Source organism: Protopterus annectens, chromosome 9.part0 (assembly GCF_019279795.1).
Source record: "Protopterus annectens isolate FY-2018-M chromosome 9.part0, PAN1.0, whole genome shotgun sequence".
Lineage (NCBI taxonomy): Eukaryota > Metazoa > Chordata > Ceratodontiformes > Protopteridae > Protopterus > Protopterus annectens.
The window spans coordinates 1106940220-1106964795 of NC_056743.1; the positions used below are offsets into that span (position 1 = coordinate 1106940220).

Genomic DNA, 24576 nt, shown 5'->3' on the forward strand with positions numbered 1-24576 from the left:
ACTTACCTTTAGAAATTTCAAACCTTGTCGAAGGTGAAAAAATGTAGCTGTGAGATGACAGACCAGAAATGCTCCTGACAGAAAATCTGCCAAATATAGGTCCAAAAAGTTAGTGTTGCTCTCTTATATCAGAACAACATTAATGTTGAGCTATTTAACACAGAAATCCCTGCATTTAACAATGTGGAGATCCTACTCACCAAGATAAGACTAAGTACACAAAACCAGCTAAACATTTTAGGATCATATCTTCCTCCACTGGGCCTCTGAAACCCTCCCCCACAAATCAGTAATTCTAGGCAACCTCAATATAGACTGGACCTCGCTTAACTCACCACATCCTTTAACTCATATCAACCTCTACAGTTTCTCACAACTTATACAAACCCCTACTTGGATAGACAAAACTTAAAAAAAAAAAAAAGAATCAGTTTTAGACTGGATTCTCACCAATCACCCAACTACCGCTCAAAACTCCGGAACATTACCTAACACTCTAAGTGACCACCTCCCAACCTTTTTTATCAGACAATAAATTAAACTCACTAAAACTAATTCCCTCAAACACATAAGATACACTAAAGACTTCAGGGCTGACAACCTCAATACAGCCTTTAATCACGCTAACTTTTCTTCCCTTTTAACACTTCCTTTAGACAAAGCAGTTCAGTACTTCAACTCTATCTTCTTAAGCACTCTCAACCAACTTATCCACCCAAGACAAATCTGCACTAAAACCATGAACACCTCATGGCTTATCAAGAACACTAGACAACTTATGAGACAAAGGGACAAAGCATGGGACCCAAACACCAATGACCAGCATGTAGGTACATAAGGCAATAAATCTTTTAACAAATTTTATTCTTCAGACCAGTTTCAGCTCACCAGCCTTCTTCAAGGCATGGGACACCTGGAACAAAAACAAAACTATTCCTAATAGGCAAACATTTTTAGAACTGAGAAGCATAGTAAAAAAAAAATCAGAGTGGACAAAAATAAATACTATAATTAAATTCAGTCTAAGCACAATGCCAACCCACAAAAGTTCTGGGCTGCTATAAACAATATAATCAATACTCTCCAGCCAGGCAAATCAGACTCCACATCCTAACATAGATACCACCTTTGTAAACCTTTGTAAACACAGCAACCCAATTCAATGAGTTCAAACAACCAAGAAGGCAAGAAACAAGTGAATAAAAAAAACACAATGCCTGAAAATCTTCACAAATCCAGACAAATGTATTAAAATAACAAAAACTTTCTGGCATTGTTTTTTTTATCCAGTTAAATGAGTTCTTTACCAACTCTATACCAAAACTGTCAATAGACCCAACCTCCTCGACCCCCAGTATGTTACATAACCCATCAAATAATCCTAACTTCTTCATCCTTCAACCAGTGTCATCTAATACCATCTACAGACACCTAACTAAACTTAAACCCATCACCCTAGCAGCAGACAAACTACCTGCCAAGTTCCTTCAAATAGCTGCCAAAGCCATATCCTACTCAATCTCAATAATCATTAACAGATCAATCTCTGAATGAAAGGTGCCACTTCTCTGGAAGATCTCCCACATTATACCAATACACAAAGGTAACATTTCCACTGACCTAACTATCGCTCTATATCTATACTATCCTTACTGGCAAAAATTATTCTCTCCAACAATCTTCTTGCCAAAGGTCAACATGGATTCTGCCCCAACTATAGCACTACCACTGCACTCATCAAATTTAGTAATCTAGTAAATATGCAATGCAACAATGGACAACTAGTTTCTGCAGTATTCCCTAACCTACCAATAATACAGTCTCCCATACAAAACTGCTAACAGTAATCTCAGAATTAAAACTAACTACCCCCACACTATTATGGTTTCAAGACTACCTTTCTCAGTGCCAATAAACCATTCAGTGGAAAGACTCCCTTTACCCACTTCTTCCTGTAAAACTAGGAGTACCTCAATGATCAATTCTAGGACGCCTACTTTTCACTATATTCACGAATAACATTCACAAAGCCACCCCTCTAGTGAACCTGGTTCAATATGCTGACAACTCCATCCTAATCTGCTCTGTCCCCACCCTCCAACAACTACAAATCAAGGCCCAAGAAGCCTTTACATCTATTGAAATTTAGCTATCAAACTCTCAGCTAATACTAAATCCTAAAAAGACTCAACTTATGCTCTTTCATCCTTCAAAAGCAACAACACCTATTCCTCCATTCACTATTTTTGCATCAGATGCTATCCCAATCTCTCATGTTGCACAAACCAAATTACTAGGAGTCATCATTGACCACAATATGAAATTTGATAAACATAAATCTCTAACAATAAGCAAAGTCCACAAAAAACTAGGTGCTCTTTACAGATGCAAAAACATCCTAACTAATAACAGCCATCTTAGCTCAAACCCATCTTCTCTCAACTTTAGTGTATGCCTCTCCTGTCCTAGTTAATCTAAACAAGAGTGATTTAAATAAACTACCTGCATGCTACAACAAAATAGCAAAATTTGCCATAAACTCCTCCTATTGAACTCATCACTGTCAAGCCCTAAAACAACTTTCAAGGCTGGAACTTCCAAACACCTTAGCCCTAAACCAACTTATTCTAGCTCACCAAATCCTGTACCATCCCAACAAAGATCCAGCCTTACAAGGCCTGATCACCCTGTACTTCAGTTACCAAGAACTAAGATCCACTAACAAGGCTCTAATTGCAATCTTCAAAAGCCACTACAGCTCTAGTGACTCCCTTTATTCTAGTGACATTGCTAAGACTTGGAACTCCCTACCACTTGAAATTAGGGTTCAGCCCCCCAAATATCTCCAACGCCCAGGTGAGAACTGCTCCCTCCAAGGCAAAAAACACAGCATCCATGGGACCGGATGGTGTCCCCGGCTGTGTGCTCCATGAACTCAAGGAGGAATTAAACCCGCAGTTAGGACAACTGTTTAATCTTAGCCTCACCTCAGGATACGTACCCAAGGAGTGGCGCACGGCGACTGTGGTCCCACTTCACAAGGGCGGTGCCTCCACTGACCCTGGAAATTACCGTCCCATTAGCTTGACAAGCCTTATCTGCAAAGCCATGGAGAGGATCATAATGGAACTCATAAATAAAGACATAGGGAACTTGCAGACTTTGGATCCAATCCAGTTTGGCTTTGTCAAAGGCAGATCATGCCTTTTAAACTTGGTTGATTTTTTCGAAACAGTCACCAAGGCCATTGATGAGGGAAAGGCAGTCCATACAGCCTACCTCGACCTGGCAAAGGCCTTCGACACAATACCCCACTCAGGTATCATTGAAAAACTCATCAGCTTGAATGTAAACCCATACATCACAAGATGGGTTGCAAACTGGCTAAGTGACAGAACCCACAGGGTCAGAGTTGCTGGAGCCATGTCAGACTCAAAGCCTGTCACAGTTGGTGTCCCACAGGGCTCAGTCCTGGGTCCACTCTTGTTCGGCATCTACTTTTCTGAAGTACAAGCTAACACAGGAGGGTTATGGCTGACCAAGTTTGCAGATGACTGCAAACTGGGCGCCATAGTCGAAAACACATCTAACACAGATATCCTTCAGAAGGGCCTCACAGAAATGGATAACTGGTGCCAGAGCCATGGCCTAAAGTTAAACGCCAAGAAATGCATAGTCATACCCTTCGGGAAAAACAAGGTTACCCCTAGCTACCATATAGGTGGCAATCCACTGAGCACAGAAGAAGTCATCAGGGATCTGGGGACCCAGGTTGACAGTAGCCTTTCGTTTGACACTCATGTTGCTAAAGTAGTCAGGAAAACCTTCTACATTGCCCACCTGATCATGAAGGGATTCACATCTAGATCAAGGGAGGTCATCGTCCCCTGTACTCATCACTCATTAGACCTATGATTGAGTACAATGCCCCATTCGGAATGTATCTGACCCGAAACCTGCAGCAGCTGGAAAGGCCCCAAAAGTTCCTCACCAAAAGGATAAAGGGTCTCAAAAATATGTCTTATGCTGCCCGACTGAAAGAACTCCAGCTCTATTCAGTCTCATACCGCTTGCTCAGAGGTGACCTGTGCCTGACATATAAGGCCATGTCAAACCCAGATTTGATGAATATGCTTCACCTCAAAAAATCTAGATCCCTCAGAACCACAAGGGTGGGAGACTTAAACCTTGACACGGTTATTAATAGAACGTGCTGGAGGGACAGATTCATCACCCAGAGACTCCCTATGCTGTGGAACAAAATCCCGGTACATGTGAGGCAGAGCACCTCACTGGCCTTGTTCAAGAGGAATCTTGACCAATGGATGGGAGATCACAGATATACCCCAGGGATTACTTCAGTGTCACTGCTTGACAGAGGCACAGCAAAATAATAGGCATAATGTTATTCAAACTAAAGGGGTGGCGAAAGCCACATAACTATGGGCTAGGCTTATAAATGCCCTTGGGCAGATAGCCTAGTATGAACCTATGAACCTATGAACCTATGAATCTAACAAAACCACCTTCAAAAATCAGCATAGATCCTACCTAAATAACTCTTGGACATGTAACTGCCTAGCACCTGGCTGACCTATTCTAATGCCTCTCCCTTATTCATTAACTAACATCTTCATTAAACTCCCACAGATTAACTATATTTAACTTTACTTCAGATATTTTCAGCTGTATACACCTCTCTGTCCTGTCACCTATCCTGTACTACTATTTCTCCCCTAGATTAAGCAGAAGAGCTTTGCCTTCTTATGTGATTGATCCATATGTGAACATGTTAATACCTCATCATGGTCAACCTGTTTAGTATTTTTTTCTTCATTAAAATTTCTATATTTGCCTCTACTAATCTATTACATAAGACAGAGCCCCTCACTATCACTTTTCAAGAGGAACCTTGATGAGTGGATGGGTAACAGAAAGTTCACACCAGGGATCACACCAACAGCACTACTAGATCAGGGCCAAGGGTACTAGCTGCTAGTACAAGGGTCTAGGGAACTACTAAAGGGGCGGTGAATACCGCACCACGTGGCTGGACTAATATATGCCTTTGGGCAGATAGCCCAGTACCAACCTATGAACCTATTATATTTTCTAACTGTATGTCTAAATCACTATGCCTATGCAGACTTATGTATTGTATCTTATCAAATGTTCTGGAGCTTTTCTCCCAGGGCCTCTGCTGAAAACAGACAGCTATGTCCTGTCGGACCTTCCCGGTAAACAAATATAAAATGAATAAATACAAAAGTAATCCTGCTACCGCAATTTTCAGACAACTCAAAATCTGAGACTTCACGGCACCAAATGTTATGGTGAAAAATAACTTCATACGAAACAGTAAAGCAGAGTGAAATGTTCTCCTCTATTGTGAAATAACTCATGCACGTGACAGACTAAGCAATGAAGGGCTTGTCTCCTTTATTAAAGAATCTGCAGTTATTTTTATGTTATAAAAGCTTATGAACAAATTAAAACTAAACACTTCTTTATTGTATTGCTTACTCAAAATTTGCAGACTTCTTATCTATGCCCTTATCTATTAGGCACAAGTTCCAAACTTTCACACTGGCACTTAGGAAATACCAACACAGTGTCTAAGTTGTCAGGATCCATCTTGAAACAAGATGGATTCCACTTCTAAAGAAACAGTGTTGTACAAAGCACTTAAACATGTTCCTTTCTTATATTTCTTCCTTCTCAAGATAGTATAGATTATGTGTGTTTGCAAATCTTCAAGTAATAGTATAGAGTCAGTACATATACTGCAGTTTGAGAGGTCTGTAATCATTTGTTTGCAAGTCAATTAAAAAAATACTATATTCATACTGAAAACTAGTACTTTGTCACCAGCGATACACTTTCCCTATGTATTCTCTCTCTCTCTATCTCTCTGGGCACTATAAAGGCAACAAGTATCTTCCTAAGCAGTAAACATTTCAGATTAGCATCCTAGTATAGGTGTCCTCTGTAGCAGAAAACTGCAGCAACCAAGCCACTAGCTGAAAAGTCATTTCACAGCAGGATATTGTTGTTCCATATTGACTTGCCTGAAATTCTGAGTATTTTGCTGCTTGCTAGTTTTGAGGTAGCGAAGGTTAGCTAAAACTTTATTTCCTTGAGCAAAATGCTGATGACTTACAATGGCATTTCGCTGAGTGAACCAGCATTTTGTCATACCTTGCCTTTTGAAAACTTGACCTTGCTATTGTGTGATTTTTGAAGCAGAAGTAGCAAGATGTAACATTTTCTTGCCAGATTTCGTCAGCATCCCCTAATAAGGTACATCTATGCTAAAGTGTTCAATACCTTCTTTCATGTCTTCAGAAACCATGCTACAAGAGTTCTAGAAGGAAATAAGAAGTTATGTACTCACCATAACGTTCCATGTTTGCTGCCCATCTCGCCTTCATTCTATGCTGGTTGGGTTCGGAACTGAGCATTGGTTCTGACTCAGCCTAATTCAAAAGCTCAAGAGCTTCCACTGGCTTGAGGCTATGCCCCATCCCATGATGCTCAGGGAAGATTACCCAGATCTTGTTTTCAAGAGAAAGCATAAATATCATGAAACAATGAATGATCTTGTATAGATAAGACCCAGGAGGGAATCAGAGACTCCATAATCCAACTAAAAATGGAATTATATGCCCGATCCTCCAGGAGTGAAGGAGGGGGAAGGTGGGTGGGAAGCAAGAATGAAGGTGAGATGGGCAACAAACATGGAATGTTATGGTGAGTACATAACTTCTTAATGTTATGTTGACCTATCTCACCTTCATTCTATGCTGGTTGGGACAGCGTCACTAGCACCTTCTTTCTTGGGTGGCTCAAGGGAATAAACTCTTCAGAACAGTGGACCCAAAGGAAGCCCTGATCTGGGAGGCCACATCTATTTTGTAATGAGTGATAAAGATATGAGGTCTTACCCATGTGGCTGCTGCACAAATAGAATCCAATGGGAGTCTGGCCTGGAAGGCAGAGGAAGTTGCAATAGTTATTGTGGAATGTCCTTTCACTTTGCCTGGTAATTGTCTATTTTGAGAGCTATAGGTGAAGGCAATACAGTCTGTGAGCCATTTCGACAGTGACACTTTTAAAACTGGCAGCCCTTTCTTCTTATCCAAAAAAGACACAAAAATATGGTCAGACTTTCCGAAATCTTTAGTTCTATGCATGTAGAAGTGCAACTGCCTATGCACATAGAGTTGGTGTAATCTATAGTCTGCCTTGTTGCCATAGTTGGGGAAGAATACTGATAATTCAATAGATTGATCTACACTGATTTCTGAGCATACCTTAGGCACAAGGGAAGGATTAATGCATAAGGTAACTGTCATTGTGAAAAATTATGTAAGGAGGGTGAATAGATAGGGCTTGGAGTTCAGATACTCGTCTGGCGAAGGTAATGGCCACCAAGAAATGTGTCTTCCATGACAAAAACTTTATGTCACATGATGATGCAGGTTCAAAGGGAGGCAAAATTAAGGATGATGGAGTGGGTGGAGTATCTGGGATGGATTGTTTCTCCAAAGGGGGAGTGGAAAAGTGCATGTAATAACCTCTGGATATGATCATTTGTACCCATTTGCCTTGTATGATATCTAGCCAGGCCTCTGAGTACAACAATAAGTGTCCCCTGACTGCCTCCAGGGATGGACAGATGGGGCTCCATTCAGGAGCACTGAAAGGGCTTCCCAGGGAATGAGTCCCTGTCACCCTGGTTCTGTGGACCCCCTTTGCCACGAGGTCGGCATCATCCATTGTTACTTCCCCCTCTGTCCCTGGGAGAAGAGTCACAACATGCATCAGGAAACACTCTTTGGGATTTGCGGAGCCACATCTTTCCTCCCCTCTGACCTTTGGGATAAGGTCTAGTGGGAATGGGAAAAATGGACTCCAATGGCAGAATTTTCCCTTCCTGTTTGCATTTAGTCAAGGTCTCTTTAACAGTGGGCCAGAACAATGGCGAGCCTTCATAAGGGGCATTAGTGAAGGAAGACCTGAAGCGTTCAGCAAAGTTGCAGAGATGCATCCAGGAATGCCTCCTTAAGGAAATTCCTGAAGCTGCTACCCTACTTGCTCCATTGGCTGCATATGAAATCAGCTGCAGGGAGGAGTTAACCACTGAGTTAAGGGTAGAGAGTTGAGAGGAAACCTTATCCAAACCCCCAACAGCTACAGCACCCTGCAGGCAATCTCTTAGCTCTTTCAGGAGATCTCTTTGAAGTCTGTTAAAATGGGTAAAGTAATTGCATGATCAAAGTGTAAAAACCACTGAAGAGAAGGTACACTTTCCATACCTGTCCATCGTCTGAGAGTCTTTATTTGGTGGATGAACAAATGAGGAAGTTTCCGACAATTCCTTTTTGGTGGCCACCGCCACCAACATCACATCTACTGGGACCCCTTTCATCAAGAACTCTTTATCCGTGGGAGCAGTAATGAACTTGTTAGGCCTCCTTGGAACAGGCTCCACTTTATTGGGAAAGACCCACAACTTTTGAGCAATCACAGTCATTAGTTGGTCAAAGGGTGGAGATATCCACGAGGTGGTAGGGGCAAGACAAAAAAGCTTCCAGGTACGCCAACTCATCCTCAGAAGGACTGGTGGACTTTCAGCCACCCCTCTGCTTAAGAAACTCCAAGATGTCTGCAAAGGAGACATCCTCAATGGGGAACATGGGGACCCTTCTGAATAGTCCAGGTCGGTGTCTGACATGATGGACTCATCTGGGGAGTCTATGTACTTCTTCTTGCACAGTCTGTTCCAAAGGACCTCCTCTGAGGGGTGCTCTGGGGAAGTTTTGGAAGAGACGGTCTCACCCATTGGGGCTTCCTGGGTCTTAGGGTCTCTGCGCTTGTGTGGGAGTGATGGTGCCGAGACTGACACAGGAGCTTTTGGGGAAGAGAGCTTGAACCTGAGAGTGGAGCTATTGGAGGTGACAGCACTCTCTCCATCAGCTCAAAAGCCCCCTCACCCCACTCTGAGGATATCCCCAGATCCAAAGAACTGACAGACCAACCCCAAAGCAGAGTGGTTGGCTCCAAAGCTGATGTAGGAGTGGAGATCAACTGAGCCGAAGCCCCGAGAGGCAGAAGTGGCTTTGACAGCTGTCCGATCTGACTTTCCTCCCCAGACCTGGCAAGACAGCATCGCCTCCTAAACTCCCCAGATTCTGATGGAACCAAGGTAGTCAGAGTGGTCGTCAGAACCGACGATCCCGTTGGAGGTCTTGGTTCCCATGTTTCCACTACTATCGGGTCTGAGCCCCCTGGATCTGAAGCCCCCAAATGGGTCAGAGGAAGAATAGAAGAAAGGGATGGCACCTCAGTCGACTCCGGTTCCTACTTTTTTTTGCCAGCGCCAGTGTACGAAGCAGTCTCTTCACCACCCGCTCCATGTCATCGTCAGACAAGCTCCTGTAGAAATGGGAGGACAAAGAAGGAGATCTCGCCCTTTCTAGGAGTGGAGCTCTTAAAGTCAGAGTAACCGGCTCCAGAACTAGGGACTGTCTTCTGACTTGAAACTCTATTGGTTCCATAACTGCCAAAGGAACCGAAGAGGTGGACTTTTCGGACCCAAGAGCCATTGGTTCTGAGCCATGTTATTTTACAACAATCTTCTTAGGTGGATCCACTGCCGGATCCATAGTCAAAATTCTTTTTCCAGACCTTTCCACTTTAGAGGAGGAAGAAGGTTTGGAGCTCTGAGACCCTTCCAGGGCTTCAGAGAATGGAACCTTTAGTAGCCCTCTAACAATCATTTTGTTCTTACTTTTAAGTAAAATTACTGCTAAAGGCATGGCAAAATGTGCATGATTCCTGTAAGTGAAGGGCACCCAAGCGATACACGCAACTGGTGTGCATGTCAGTAAGAGACATCTTTTGGGAGCATTTATCGCACTTTTTGAACCCTGATTGTTTAGATTCCTTCTGATCCTTCGACATGTTTAGAACTAACAAGAAGGGAACCACAAAGAAAAACTTAGCAACAACTCTGATACCTCACAAAGTTAAAAAAAATAGAATGAGACCAGCAAACATGTTTCTAGACAGGTCTGTCTGCAAGAAAACAATATGTAACAATTATCTAAGTCACTAAAGCCTAAACTACAATAACCACAATGCACAACTACTCTACCAATACTAACAATGTATCTGTGAATATATATATATATATCTATATATAATGCTGACTACGCACAAAAGCAAGTTGGAAGAGAAAGCCTCTAACTTAAATGATTTCTCCTTGCAATAAGGAAGGTAAAGAGAGGGAGGGAAGTGGCCCTCTATGTTAAACTAGCCACTAGGAGCCCTCTAACTTAAACGAGCTACCTGAAAGGATAAGAGGAAAGCTTTCTAACTAAAATGAGCTACAGAATAAAAAGGATGACAACTAGAGGGTTAGGCCTGATGAAGAAAGAGGGACTGATCGCCAACAACAGCAACGACAGGGGAAAAAAAAAACAGATTGCTCTAGAAACCTATAAATACTTGAACTATCAATAAACTTCAACTATTTTACTAGAAATATCAAAAATATTAATAATAAATTGAAATTTAGCCAATAGCCAATCAGAAGTCACCTGATCTGCTTAAGCGGCAAACGAGATCTGTGTAATCTTTCCTGAGCATCATGGGATAAGGCATGCCCTCAAGCCAGTGGAAGCTGTCAAGCTTTTGAATTAGGCCGAGTTGGAAACGAGGAACCCAACCAGCATAGAATGAAAGTGAGATAAGACAACATAACATTAGATATTTCTCTGCAAATCACACTACAGTCTATTAAAATGCATCAGTGTGAATTAAAAATTCTATATCAAGTGTTAATATGCGTGGGTAACATTATTCCTAAGTTGGATGCCAATACTGCCTTTCAGAATTGTGTACTATCAGCTGTGGATTTTTGGATTAAATGAATAATGTTGCAAAATCTTATAGTGTTGTCTGGAATGTCACAAGTACATGGTTTGAAGTGGTACTGTTGATATAAATAAAAAAAGATCCTAAACAAGTAATCTCTTCCTGAAGATTCAGTTAAGATTTACTTTTAAATGAGACAGAATTGAAATATGGAGGCAGGCAAAAATTAGCCCAGCTCCCACTTGTATACCTTATGTCCCCAAACAAGTCCCTGACCTGCCTTATTCTCCACGTGCCCTTCTGATAAAGGGGCTCTAATTTAAATGGGCTTACCTGATTAACAAAGATTAAATTAATCAATAAATGAATCAGTCAATCACTCGTGAGGCAGAATGACTATATGCTGGATATATGTTGGATAGTATGAATGAAATATGGCAGTATTACAGATTACACACACACACACACACACACACACACACACACACACACACACACACACACACACACACACACACACACACACACACACACATACACACACACACACACACACACACAAAGAAATGGAGTATTACTACTATTTTTCCTGTGATAACACCCCACCTGGCATGCTGTAATAGTTCAGGAGATCTACTTACCAGAAAAACACATAAAATATCTCTGGAAGAACTGTCAAAAACTGTCATCTCTAACTTTATATCCAAGAAGCAGAAACATTCATACAGAAGATAATGGAGGAGCACACACAGTATCTAATAATAATAATAATAATAATAATAATAATACTAATAATTTTCTTCTTTTTCTTTCGGCTGCTCCCGTTAGGGGTCACCACAGTGGATCATCTGTTTCCATTTCTTTCTGTCCTCTGCATCTTGCTCTGTCACACCAACCACCACATCCATAAACCTTATCTTAGGCCTTCCTCTTTTCCTGTTACCTGGCAGCTTCATCCTTAGCATCTTTTTCCCAATATACTCTGCATCCCTCCTCAGCACATGTCCAAACCAATGTAATCTTGCCTCTCTGGCTTTGTTTCCAAACCTTCCAACCTGGGCTGACTCTCTAATATACTTATTCCTAATCCTGTCCATCCTCGTCACACCCAGTGCAAATCTTAACATCTTCAACTCTGCCACGTCCAGCTCTGACTCCTGCCTTTTTGTCAATGCCACTGTCTCCAACCCATATAACATAGCTGGTCTCACTACCCTATTGTAGACCTTTCCTTTCACTCTTACTGGTACTAGTCTGTCACAAATCACTTCTGACACTCTTCTCCACCCACTCCATCTTGCCTGTACTCTCTTCTTCACCTCTCTTCCACACTCACCATTACTCTGAACTGTTGATCCCAAGTATTTAAACTCTTCCACCTTCGCCACCTCTACTCCCTGCATCCTCACCATTCCTCTATCCTCCCTCTCATTCACACACATATATTCTGTCTTAGTCCTGCTAACCTTCACTCCTCTTCTCTCTAGAGCATATCTCCACCTCTCCAGGGTCTCCTCCATCTGTTCCCTCCTCTCACTACAGATCACAATGTCATCTGCAAACATCATAGTTCACGGGGCTCCTAATACATTATAATGTTAATAACAAATAGGTGACATAATATGTTTAAGAAACTGTTGTGTAGAATAAATAAATAAGTAAATAAATAAATGATTAAATTAAGACATGAGTTGAAAGCATCTGATATCATTTACTTAAAACTAAAGCAGGTATTGGAGGATAAGTTTGGGAAGGAGACAGAAGCTCAATCGCCATCCTACCTTTTTCTTGGTTCACATTGTCATCTTGTCATACGTCAGTGTGTCAGTAAGATATTAATGAGGTGAATAATGAGAGTGGTGTGAGACAGGAGAATGTGGGTGCAAGGTCTTACTGCCATCTCAGTGTCTTCAGAAATGCAGGGCAAAGCAAACCGAAACACCATTCTCTCACCTTTCCCAGTAATTAAATAAATACAATAAAATAAAATATAATAAATATTGCTGTATGGTAAAATGAGTTCTGAATCACAGCTCTATTCCCTAGTATGTATGAAAAATCAGTTTCAGTGATAAGTGGTACTCCTATCTGAGGTCATCAAGACAGGACTGACAAACAATTTAAAAAATATAGAAGAAGAACTTGGGTGACTTGTAAAGACAAAGAGATCATACAGTATTAAATAGAAATAGTGCATTCTTAAGCTTAATTGTATTTTTTCACAGACACCCTCTCCTTCAGCAGTTTATGGTCTTCGTTGTTCTGGTCTGTGTGAATTTATCACACTTTACAGGAAAATAGAGTGCCTTCTAAACACTGCAGTCAACCTACAAGCAGTTTTAAAAAATAAAACAGCATTTCAAATACTTTTAAATGATGATGGAAATATAAATAAATGTTATTAGCATGGTTTGTTTTTGGATGTGTAATAGGAACAGACGTTTACAGTTGCACAACCCTATACTCAGCTGCAGGCTTTGCTTTTTCATTTTGTCTGTATTGCTTCTTTCTCTTCTTTTGTTGGCAGCTTCTCCACCCCTTTTCAGTCTCCTAGTAGTAGAGGGACAGAGAGGTTACTGCTCAGAGATGCATACATGCTCTATTCATAGCTTTCAGTTCCAAGCAGCAAGGATATTTGTACATTTTCCATCAGATGTTCAGATGAACAATGGACAAGGAAATGTGTTCGTGGCTGTTTCTGCTTTTAACTAATAAACAGTTTTAATGTATTTAGTAGTGGAAGCAATAACTTTTTTGGAACTTTTTGATCTTGATAACTGACAAAGGATTTTGACATTCTTTTCCTGTATTTTTTTAAATTATCATTTTCTTACTTATTTTAATAGAAAGGTTTTTAGACTGCAGAATTATCAAAAACTACACTGAAGATGCTGTCCCAGGAGAGGCTGTCTGAGTTTGCTAGCTTAGAAAGCCAGAATGAAGAACAGTCTTGGCTTACTATACCTGACAGGACCAGTAAGGGTACTGTAGGATTACTGAACCCACTGAAAAGGATACTTTGCTCCCATTCCAGGTCTCTGGCTTTCCAGGCAGATACAATGGAGAAAAAAAAGGACATCGGAAGTGACAAAGCCCACAGGTTCAAGGTAAGTGCTACATTTTATACTTTGTAGCAGGTTGCACGCATTTCTTGTCAAATTGTATAGGTGGGTGCAAACTAAATATGTATTCTGCTAAAGTCTAGCACTATCAAATTGTAGCACATCTAAAAATATACATATAACAGCCAGAAAGGAACAGCCGAAGGTTAAATACTAGTGTGAGTGCGTATTATAGACAGAGAAGATAAACAGCTGTTTACAGATGAAGTGATGGTAAGTAAAACACAAGAAAGACCATATAAATGAATTGTACCCTGAATTTGAATCCCAGTTACTGGAAGCATGTCATGTTTTTTTTAATATGGCATAATAGTTCACATTTTGAATTATAACTTTAAATCATGCATGCTTAATTTATATTATAAAAATGTATATATTCAGAATAAAACAAAGCTTTCAAAAAATTTTCTAGCAAAGGATGGTTAGTAAAAGGTAGGTAGTATGGTATTGTAAAAGCAAGTACTGCATTTTTTTCTGAAACAAATTCTGATGTGAACTGTCACAAAAAAATCTAGAAAAATAGACATAAAGTGCTAAATTCCAAAAGAGTTGCTCTCTGTGTTAGTCTGCTTTGATTCCAAAAGAGTTACTTCAGTGTATGGCCTATGTATAAACGGACTTGCACTGATGGCAGGTTTCCAAAAGAACTGTTCTCAGCCTGCTGTCGATGTAAGTGGACACATAAATTGAGAGCAAGTCTTTTGAAATGGGGCCAACAGAGTAATGAAGAAAGAAGGAGGCTTTCTATATCAAGATCAAATCTCAGTACTCCAAATCCAACCAATTCATATAGAAAACACAGAGAAGCCTATATGTCAACTTTAGAAATCATCATAATACGAATATCAAGGGGCAACCCAGTAACAGCATAGTACACAACCATACATGAGACATCAGTATTACTAAAAGGGAGTAGGACAACTAGAATTTTTTAGTGACTCATTAACATAGTGGAAAAGGTGTTAGGTTTCTATACTATATTTCTGTGATTTGGATCTATGATGAGATTTGTTCTTTTAAAATGAACCAAATCTGTCCATATTATGTTTGCCACAGAACACATAGATAGATGTGTTTATTGCTATGTACACACTTTTTTGTTATTTATTTATTTAATTAATTGTGCATATCCAACAGAAAAAAGCCCCGTATGTATCCAGGAGTAGAGATCCCTTACACAAACTTATTCACTTATTTATGTCTCACCCCACTGTGTGAACAGTTATTTATTTATTTATTCACTCTATCTGCCTCATACAATAGTGTATGGCTTACATAATAGAACAAGACTGCTTATATTTAGTTCCTTACTTTCTTAGGTTTTCCTATTAACTTCACATGCTTATTCTGTCTCTTTCCTCTATATTTGACTTTGATCATTTGAGATGACATCCTTTAGGCTTTGTTGCATTTTATGTTTAAGCAGGCTGGATTCTAGTGCAAGGACTCGATTGTGACACAAATAACCCAAGAAGGAAGTAATGCTGTGAAAATTAAGAATAAGAAGGCTGACTTAACAAACTACACAGACTTGAGAGTCTCAGATCTCACTCCTTCATCTTATTTAATCCTTTAGTTAGAATTTTGTTGAGAACGTTGTATTAAGCGATGACTGCTGGTGTACATGTGCATCCTGAACACATATTTACAGTTACTTACTGTGAAGTGTGTCCTTTGCTACTTTTACTGCACCTGCATTTTCATCAGTAAGCATTTTAGTGATTTTACCCTCAGTCAGTTGGTGACTGAAAAGCAAAACATATGAGGCATCGTCTTAGCATCTCATTCTGAGGATGGCATGCCACTATGCAGTATTTCTCTATACCGCACCACGGAATATATTACAGTATGCATGGATATTTATGCAATTTTACATCCTGTAAATCTCCTCTATCTTCTCACATGCTCACAGAAAAGAAGCAATTAAGGGAAAACAAAACAGAATGTCATTTGAACATCTTGTTCCCTCTTTTATTACATTTTTTTTAAGTAACTTTTTGAATGATGTTTATTCTTTCCTCTGCTGTTTGCCTTGATCTGTGAGTCAACCTTATACATGAAACCCCCTTTTTTTGTTTTCCATCTTCTATTTTGCTTTGTATGGTCTTCTAGCTGGAATCATATATTACATACAAAAATAAAAAAAAAGTATTTTTAGAAAATGTGAGGAAGCATGGGGAAGAAGGTAAGAGCATTACCAACATACAGCAAAACCAAAAACTCAGTCACAAAACAAAAGATTCAGACAGAAAAAAGAATAGACTGCTTAGGTTAAGTCTTTTACTGATACATAATAGGTCAAAGAAAGGCAGTAGGAGGGGGAATGAAGCTAAATAAAATGGAAGGGGAGAAGAACAATAAGTGGTGATGAATTAGAGAGGATGAATATTCCTGCTCAGCGTTCACAAAGGAAAAGAAAGAAAATATATTCAACCCAGCTTATAGAAAAGTGCAGGATGGTGATGATGGCTAGGGAGTTGGGTAATGATTCCATTCCATTCACTCAGAAAAATATCCAGTAAGAATTCAAAACATAGAAGTATGTATGGCAATGGAAAATAAGATTCATCACAGAATTCCCAGATTTTTTTTATTTTCCAGGTAAGCCCACCATACCAAAGATTACACTTTAAGAGGTGACCTGGGAATACCTTATGGTTAATTGACTTGTTGAAACTCACACAGTTGCTAAATGGGCAGTGTGGGAATCAAACCTTAGACTACAGGAAGCTGCTTGTCAACAGCTCATAGCCCTTACCATCTGCATTAACTGAGGTGACAGCTTATAGCATGACTAACATAATATTTTAGTCATACTGTTAACATACATCTTTTAGGAAATTGTGGAGTACTTAAAAGTAGAGGGGAAATCTGATAATACTTTACAAGAAATGACACAAGACAAAAGCTAGAAGCATTAATGGTGGGTGGCCTGTTTCTCTATTAATTCCCCCAGTCCTACCTGGCCGAACTAAAATGTCAGTCTTTGGGGTTTGGGTGTCCTTCATTTCTAAGGCAGAATCAGTCATTTCAGTAGTACTACGTATTGCCACAATACTTGAGACAAAAACTTCACACTTTTTCTGAAGCAAAAGTCATGACTTTCTCTGCAACTAATGTTTTTTTTTTTTTGTTTGTTTTACTTACACTCTTATTTTTTAGAATGTTTCTGTAGGTTGAACATGAAATGCATGAGGATGCTGTCCTCACTGGTACCTCCATATCCTCAGTGCACCTCATAGCATGGTGCCTTTCACCAGGGATAGTGTCCAGTAGAAGATTTTCTTGCAGGTAGAGAAACCAGCTCCTTCCTTCTAAGATAAAATTAGATCAGCCAGTCAGTATTGCCTCTAGCAGCTGGCTGCCTAAGCTTTGGTATAAAAGCCCTTAACAAAGACATCATAGTAAGGGCTAGGTAACCTACAGAGGCAGCCCAAATTGTTCCCTATTGAGATACTGCCACTCAAGATGCATAGAGCTGACAGGTCCAGAAAAAGACCATAATTCCAGTAGAAGAGTGAATCTAGAACATTGCTCTTCTACTTTAAACTTCTTTTTTGCAGGAGGGCAAGCCCCATTGCACCACTGATGAGGGAACACGCTTCCCTCACCCCCTTAACTTAAATATACAAACTCTGAGATCTCCATACCTAAGAGAAAAGGGAATATTCCAGGAAATGACCATATCAGAGTTAATTTATGTAAGTCCGGTTATTCTGGAAATTCAGTCTCTGTGTTACAGGACTCAGTCTAGTGGGTCCCAGCATTTGAAATGGTTATCACCCAAACACCCTTTAATTGTAACCCCAACAGTAGGAGGAAACCATGGAGTCTCTGTTGAATCAAAGAATTAAGTGATATAGATTCAAACCATGAGGGACAGGCAAAATAGAAAAGATTCTTCTGACTTGGCATCCAGGTCACTGGATCCAAGTGGGGTGTTGTCAACATAACATAATTAGAATTTACAACAGTATTTAGCCTGATATTACATAAAAGTTTACTTAATAAATTATAAGATTCAGAATGGGTCCTAGGACAGTAACAGGAATAACTGACCAGCTAGGCAGGCTGGACATAGAGGATCATTTTAGATGATGGTGACTGCGATTAAAGGTTGCTGATTAGTGGGGTAGGATATCACAATGTTGATTACTAGGGCTTTCCTTTACATTGTTCTATAAGTAATATTTTAGAAGGTATAAAAAGAAGTGGCTGAATTCTTGTTTACTACAAGATTTGTGTTGCAATGTCAGAATCTCATACCTCTCAACATCTTAGAGCAAGAAATCTGGACAAAGACACAAGTAATGGGGGACAAAGGCCTCAAAACAGTAATAATTTTTAAAATATTGCTCTTATAAACTTAGAACGTTCATAGAAGAACATGTTTTGCATTTAGCACAAATTTTCTGAAGGGTATGATGTCTGAAACTCAAATGGATGTCATTATTATGTGACTTCATCCCCAAAGATTTGCCAATTATTTCCCATTAAACAACAATTTTATGAGAAACCTTCCACAAATATGATGCAAAAATCTGGGCATTCTACAAGTATCTGTGCAGTTGAGGTGTGGGTCAAATGAAGGTGTACAAAGAAAGAGAATTCAGTAAGACTGGAAGAATATCATAAATCAAGCATATAATGGGAAAAATTAAATAAATTCTGCATCTGAGAAGTTAACATTCAGAGAATTCCTTTAAAATTAGAAGGGAAGTAGTGGCAACAAAAAAGAAGTACATGGTGGATTAGTCATATGACATGACCTGAGGGTGAGAAAGGGTGTCACTAACCTGTTCAGTTCTTCATTGATTAGTCATATTTATTCAAGTTTCATTACCCTGCTTTGTCACTGCTTATTCCTTTTTGCTTACTGCAAGGAGAAGCAATGCTTTTCTTCAAATTAATGTGTGTTTTGATTGCCCAAGTCTGCAGCCTCTTGGAGAAAAAGTGAGACAGTTTTAACTTAATGTTTAACTGATCATTTTTTGCTTTAAGGTGCAGTGACCTTTACTGAAACACTGCAATATGAAAGTAAGTGGGAGAAAAATATATTATATTTCTTTATGTAGACAGTTGGAAAGATGCAACATTGAATGTTGTATGCATTTCAGGAGACCACATCCTACTAATGGTATAGATGAGGTAATAAGAGCACATCCTATCCAAAAAACAAGCAGGGACTGCAAAATGTTAAAATATATAGTCATGAAAAAAGCGGAAGCATAACAGAAATTCTGCTTTGCACAAAAACTAAATACAAAATCTAGACTGATAAAGAGAGGTGAGTAGGAACAAAAGGAAACAGACTGAAGATGCATGGTGGCTAGCTAACAGAAACAGGGCAAAGTGTTATTCCACAAAATGTTTTTTTGATAAATGGGACACCCATGATGTTGCAATACAGGGGTGAAATCGTGATCAGGGTCAAAATTACATAAGGTAGAGACATTCACATAATTAGTCATCCCAGAATGAGATGAGGAAAAATTATTCAACAAAAAAGTATGAAGCTGAATGTAACATCTTTGATGTGGAGACAGACGGCAAAATTGTGAACAAACTCAAAACTACATGAAACACACATAAAGAAATTTAGAGTTGTAGCCAGCTCGGAGAGATAGGAGGCAGTATTTTTTCACAAAAAGGCATTGGATGAATAGTACACCCCTGATCTGGAGGTAGGTGGCAAAATATTGATCACACTCAAAAATATTTGAAACAGATGTAAAAAGAAAAATCACATAAGAAATGAAGGAACAATATAATATTTTGACTGAAAAAGGTCTGCCACTTAGTCACTCGGTGTGGAAATGGGTAGGGTAGGTGGGTGAAATTATTCCTATATGCCATCTTATTCTGCATTTCTATGTTCTATTGTATATCATAAAGGTTTACTATCAGAATTCCGAGTGAAAGCCTGATGACCACAGGATGCTGAACTTCGGTTGGCTGAACCCATGTTGTTGAACCTTCATTCATGCGAGTCTTGGCTTAGCAAATGCATTGTGCATTCGAGCATAGGTGGTCAGCCTTTTGACAAGAGATCGTCGTACTGTGTGGATCAGGAAATTTGCCCTTTTCCCTACTGTAGTGCGATCTCAGAGTTGGAATATTTAATCTGGGGGGTTGCAGGGCGGCATGCCCCCACTGCTAAATAGTTTCCTCACTTGGTATGCAGTGTTCGACTGCAGTCTACGGATGTCGAGAAAGGTCAAATTTGCTCAAGGAAGTGTGTTTGCAAAATTCTGACCTTCTTGACATTCTGTTTTGAACATCTGTGTCGATATTTTAGGTTGGACTGTCTTATGAACGTTGACATTATGATAGTAAACCTATCATAAATATGTCATGCATTAACACAAATGGCATCTGTACTTCTTTTCTTGTTTCATTGTCCAGTAACCTTAAACACATTAGATGATATTTGTTTTCATCAATAAATAATTGTAAGGTTTTAAATATGTTACTATTTTCTTTTCTATATGTTATACTGCAGTATGTTTACAGACTGTCCAGTAGATGGGCTCTGCACTGTTCAACATCTATCCTTATTGTGGTGTTTCAAGAAAACTACCACACAAAATTGGATTTCAATGGGATCTGAGATTCTGAAGGGATCTGATGAGGCACTAGCAGTGTTACTTAACATTTAATGCATAAACATTATCACACTCTATCACAGAGTGTGATGACACCTCTGCATACTATCAGTCATGTTATGAACCATACAGACTCACAAAACCACATTAGTTTTGCAGATACACAAATAGGGTACATGGTATGCCCAGTGCATTAATACAAAGCAATTGTATTCATAATGTTTAGATGACATATCAGACCATGTATACTCTGGCCATAATATAACATCTGCTGCTCATGTCGTCCATAACTAAGTATTCCATTACTGTATTACTGTGTAGCACCTGGGACATTCAACAAACAGTTTTATTAATTCAAGCCAAGCTGCATCTTCTGATATGCTGCCATCCATGTGCATTGCAAAAGGCAAAAGGATACAGCAACACAATAGCATGAGAATTAACATTTTCATCAAATGCAGGATATTGCCCTCCATCTGAAGAAGCATAGGCAACACTATGAGCAGACATACATTGCAAAAGTTTATTTATTATTATTTATTACTGTATTGCACACTGCATTTAACAATGCAGTACTGCTGCTAAATTCCAGTTGCATGAGTGTGGTTTGGTCTAGGCCACAGTTAGCACTGAATCCATTGTCTGTGCAGAGTTGAACCGATTGACACATCTTATGAAGGTGGAAGACTTCACTAATGTTAACGTGATATATAAGAGCAGCAGTAATATTACCAAGCAAAAGTGAAATGATCGTAGCTTACACAGAGAACATATGCTACTTGTTTGATATAATATATCTATATCTACATCTATATTCTTGTCTACATCTAAAAGTGGCTACTGGCCTAGTAGGACTAACCTGGTCAACAAACAATAATAATAAAAAAAATAATAATAATAATAATAGTAATATATTTATAGTGCTGTGTTAGGTCAACAATGTCATACACAATCATTGAACTCTGGGTATGTCTGACTGATACCCTACTGGTGGATGAAGATTAGACTCTCGAGCTTCAGTTGCTAAAGGTTCAACCCAACAATTGAGTTCCTCCACAGGAAATCACTGTTAGTGAGTTGGTCCTTTTGGGAGGAATTTCCCCTTTCTCTAAATTGCCGCTGCTATGGACTTGGTATATGTCAGTCTGAGGGGGCGGGGTGCAAGATCTTCTGTGCTTTGCTTTCGTCAACTCATAGTGGAAGCAGCATCACAGATGGTGCTCATTTACATGACAGAGTAGATTACTGCAGTGATAAATCTGGGCATATGTGTTTGTTACAGCACAGCATGCCATTATAAAATATTTCTCTTATTACTGAGAAAAAAAGTGGATGATGAGTTGCTTTGGCTGGTGAGTGTGAAAATTAGATAGGGCAATGTGAGGGGTGATGTACAGGAAGTAGTGGAGTCCCATAAAAAGTTTCCTGTGAAAAGGAAGGCTTGTCCTATGTTTCAACAAAGGATCACACTATTCAAACATGAATCCTAAAACACTGTAAAACCAGAGCAAATTTATATTAAAATCAACAAATTTAAAACAAGAAAAATGACACTATAAATACATAGAATTGTCTGTATTTTACATTTAAAATATAAACCAGAAACCTCAAAATATTTATTTTTAAAGGGGGGTGTAACATCTATAACATATTTTGTGGCAGGTAAATTAATTACCCTAACCTCCACCCCACTTACACACACACACACACACACACACCTATGCATACTTTTTGGACTTGGTATGTTCACACTAATATTGTACCATCTTCAGGAAATGTTGAATTACATTTTTAAGCATGCTTTCTGTTTTGCTCTGTCTCTGACTTGCAACAACCCAAGAGTGAAAACAATTAACCTGGAAATATTTCAGGACCAAAGCTTTTATACCACCAACTACACCAGAATAAAATATGCTTAACACTAAAGTTTAAACATCTAGCTCATATTAAGTTGCTGTACAATTTTAACTCTAAACAATTAAAGTACAGTAATGACAAAGAACAACTTTAGGCTGAATGGTGTTATGGAAAATAACTAAACATTTTCCAAGTAGTCTAACCACAGATTTCTATAAATTTACAGTTCTGTACAATATGTATATACAACTGTATGTAACATACAGGGAAACCCTGTTGACTACAAAATAATGATTCCTACAATCAAAGCATCCACAAATTTTTTTCCTCAAAAGACATGCGAAAGTTAATAAATGTCTTCCTCTCAATCAATTTTCACCAAACAAAAGGTTCCTGTAGAAGAAGGTTTATACAAACTACAGCAATATCTCAAAGAAATATGCTCTGATGTGAATCAGACTAACTAAAAGGAATGAGTGACTGACTCCATTTAGTTAGCTGTGACTCCTAGAAATATAATATCTGACATACAGACATGCCATTAACTCAAAGTATATCAAAATGTATTTGTGAAACGTTTGCAGAAAGCGACATGGATATAAGATGATCTGCTGATATTTAAATGTATGCACAGACCTATAACAAGCAATGTGTATGTGTGCATGTGTGTGTTTGTGTGTGCGTGTGTGTGCGTGCATGAATGTGTGTGTGTGTGTGCATGTGTACATTTGCATGTGTGCTTGTGTGTATAAATCCATAGCCATGTTACAGTGCACCCTTCTATAAATCACATTAGCTTGTCACACACACACACACACACACACACACACACACACACACACACACACACACACACACACACACACACACACACACACTCACATACCAAATGAATGCTGGATCACAGAAAGAATGGAGGCTAACTGATTGCATGTTATCTGGTACATAACTTGTTCCCCTGCCTGATTTACACAGCACACGTGCCGTGTAGTATCCACAGATGGTATCGTCAACATATTACTATGCATTTGTGTAATTAAATTCAATACCTAGCAAGGTGATTTGGATCTTTCTCCCTTACTTGCTAGTGGCTTCTGTTTAGCTGATCTGTCAGCACTCACTTTCCACATGGCCATGAAAAAATTATGGTCCCTTAGGGATCAATTCTTTGACCTATGCTAATCTTACATCTTTTGGCCAGTTTACATGTGATCAAAACAAGATTTATAAAATATTTTATATGCATGCAATTTCTTATCATTAAAGGGAGTTAAAATATTCACTGAACTTGAAGATCAAACACAGATATCCTTTATGAAACTCTGGGTGTGATTTTGGGAGTTTGGGAGTACAAACTAATAGTACATTCCTCAAAAAAATAAAAACTCTCTCTTTGTCTGATTCGTAGATCAGCTCAGAGAATACTCATCTCCTTTTCACTTAATGTATCTGACCCTTAGAAACATATTATAGCTCCTACAGATTCATACAAATGTATAATTGTCTATCTTGAGCTAATCCTTTCATTTGACAAGCATGCAAAGCACTTAAAAAATGATCAATCTTGTGACCACTGGCTCCTGTAAAGCTATTACCAGGAAGATCCTTATACCTTGGCTTGAATATACCAGTATAATAATTACACCATGCGACTTGTACTAACAATACTACAAAGCTCCAAAGAACACTAAGCAAAGTTTCCCAAAATATTTACTCTTAGGCTGGTATTCATAGTCCAGGACTTCTTACATGCCTAGTGGTTATCTGTGAGTATGCCACTAGACATGTTATGTATGTCAACAATCTCAGCATCAGTCATAAGTGATGGATGAATATAAGTGAAGGTCTTTTTAAAAACATGCCAATTTATGGCAAAAGTATAAAGTATGTAAAATTCAGCATTAGGAGCTTGTAAATTAGTATATAAATGCCAGAGGCTTTGCATTACTTTGTTTTCTGTATCACAAGTGAGCATGGCTAAGTGCAATCTCACTTGGAAGGTATACGTTAAGATACAGACTGTGTAGCATTTACAATAGAATTTAAAAAAAAAATGAAAGTTTTATAATGTTCTATCTAGAGATACCTGTATGTGGATACCCTGGTGCTAT

The 24576-nt window shown here is 39.0% G+C and overlaps 1 protein-coding gene across 3 annotated transcripts in view; it reads left to right on the forward strand.

Moving 5' to 3' along the window:
• The window catches only part of LOC122811845 (N-chimaerin-like), a 274924-nt gene that overhangs the window by 44619 nt on the left and 205729 nt on the right, over positions 1-24576 (forward strand). The window contains exon 2 of one of the 3 annotated variants that reach the window (XM_044083962.1): positions 13916-13988. In XM_044083962.1, coding sequence (XP_043939897.1) covers positions 13941-13988 — 48 coding nt within the window. In that variant the 5' untranslated portion in view covers positions 13916-13940. Of the gene's footprint in view, positions 1-13636; positions 13989-24576 lie in introns of those variants that run through there. The other 2 variants (XM_044083960.1, XM_044083961.1) reach the window with 2 other exon arrangements.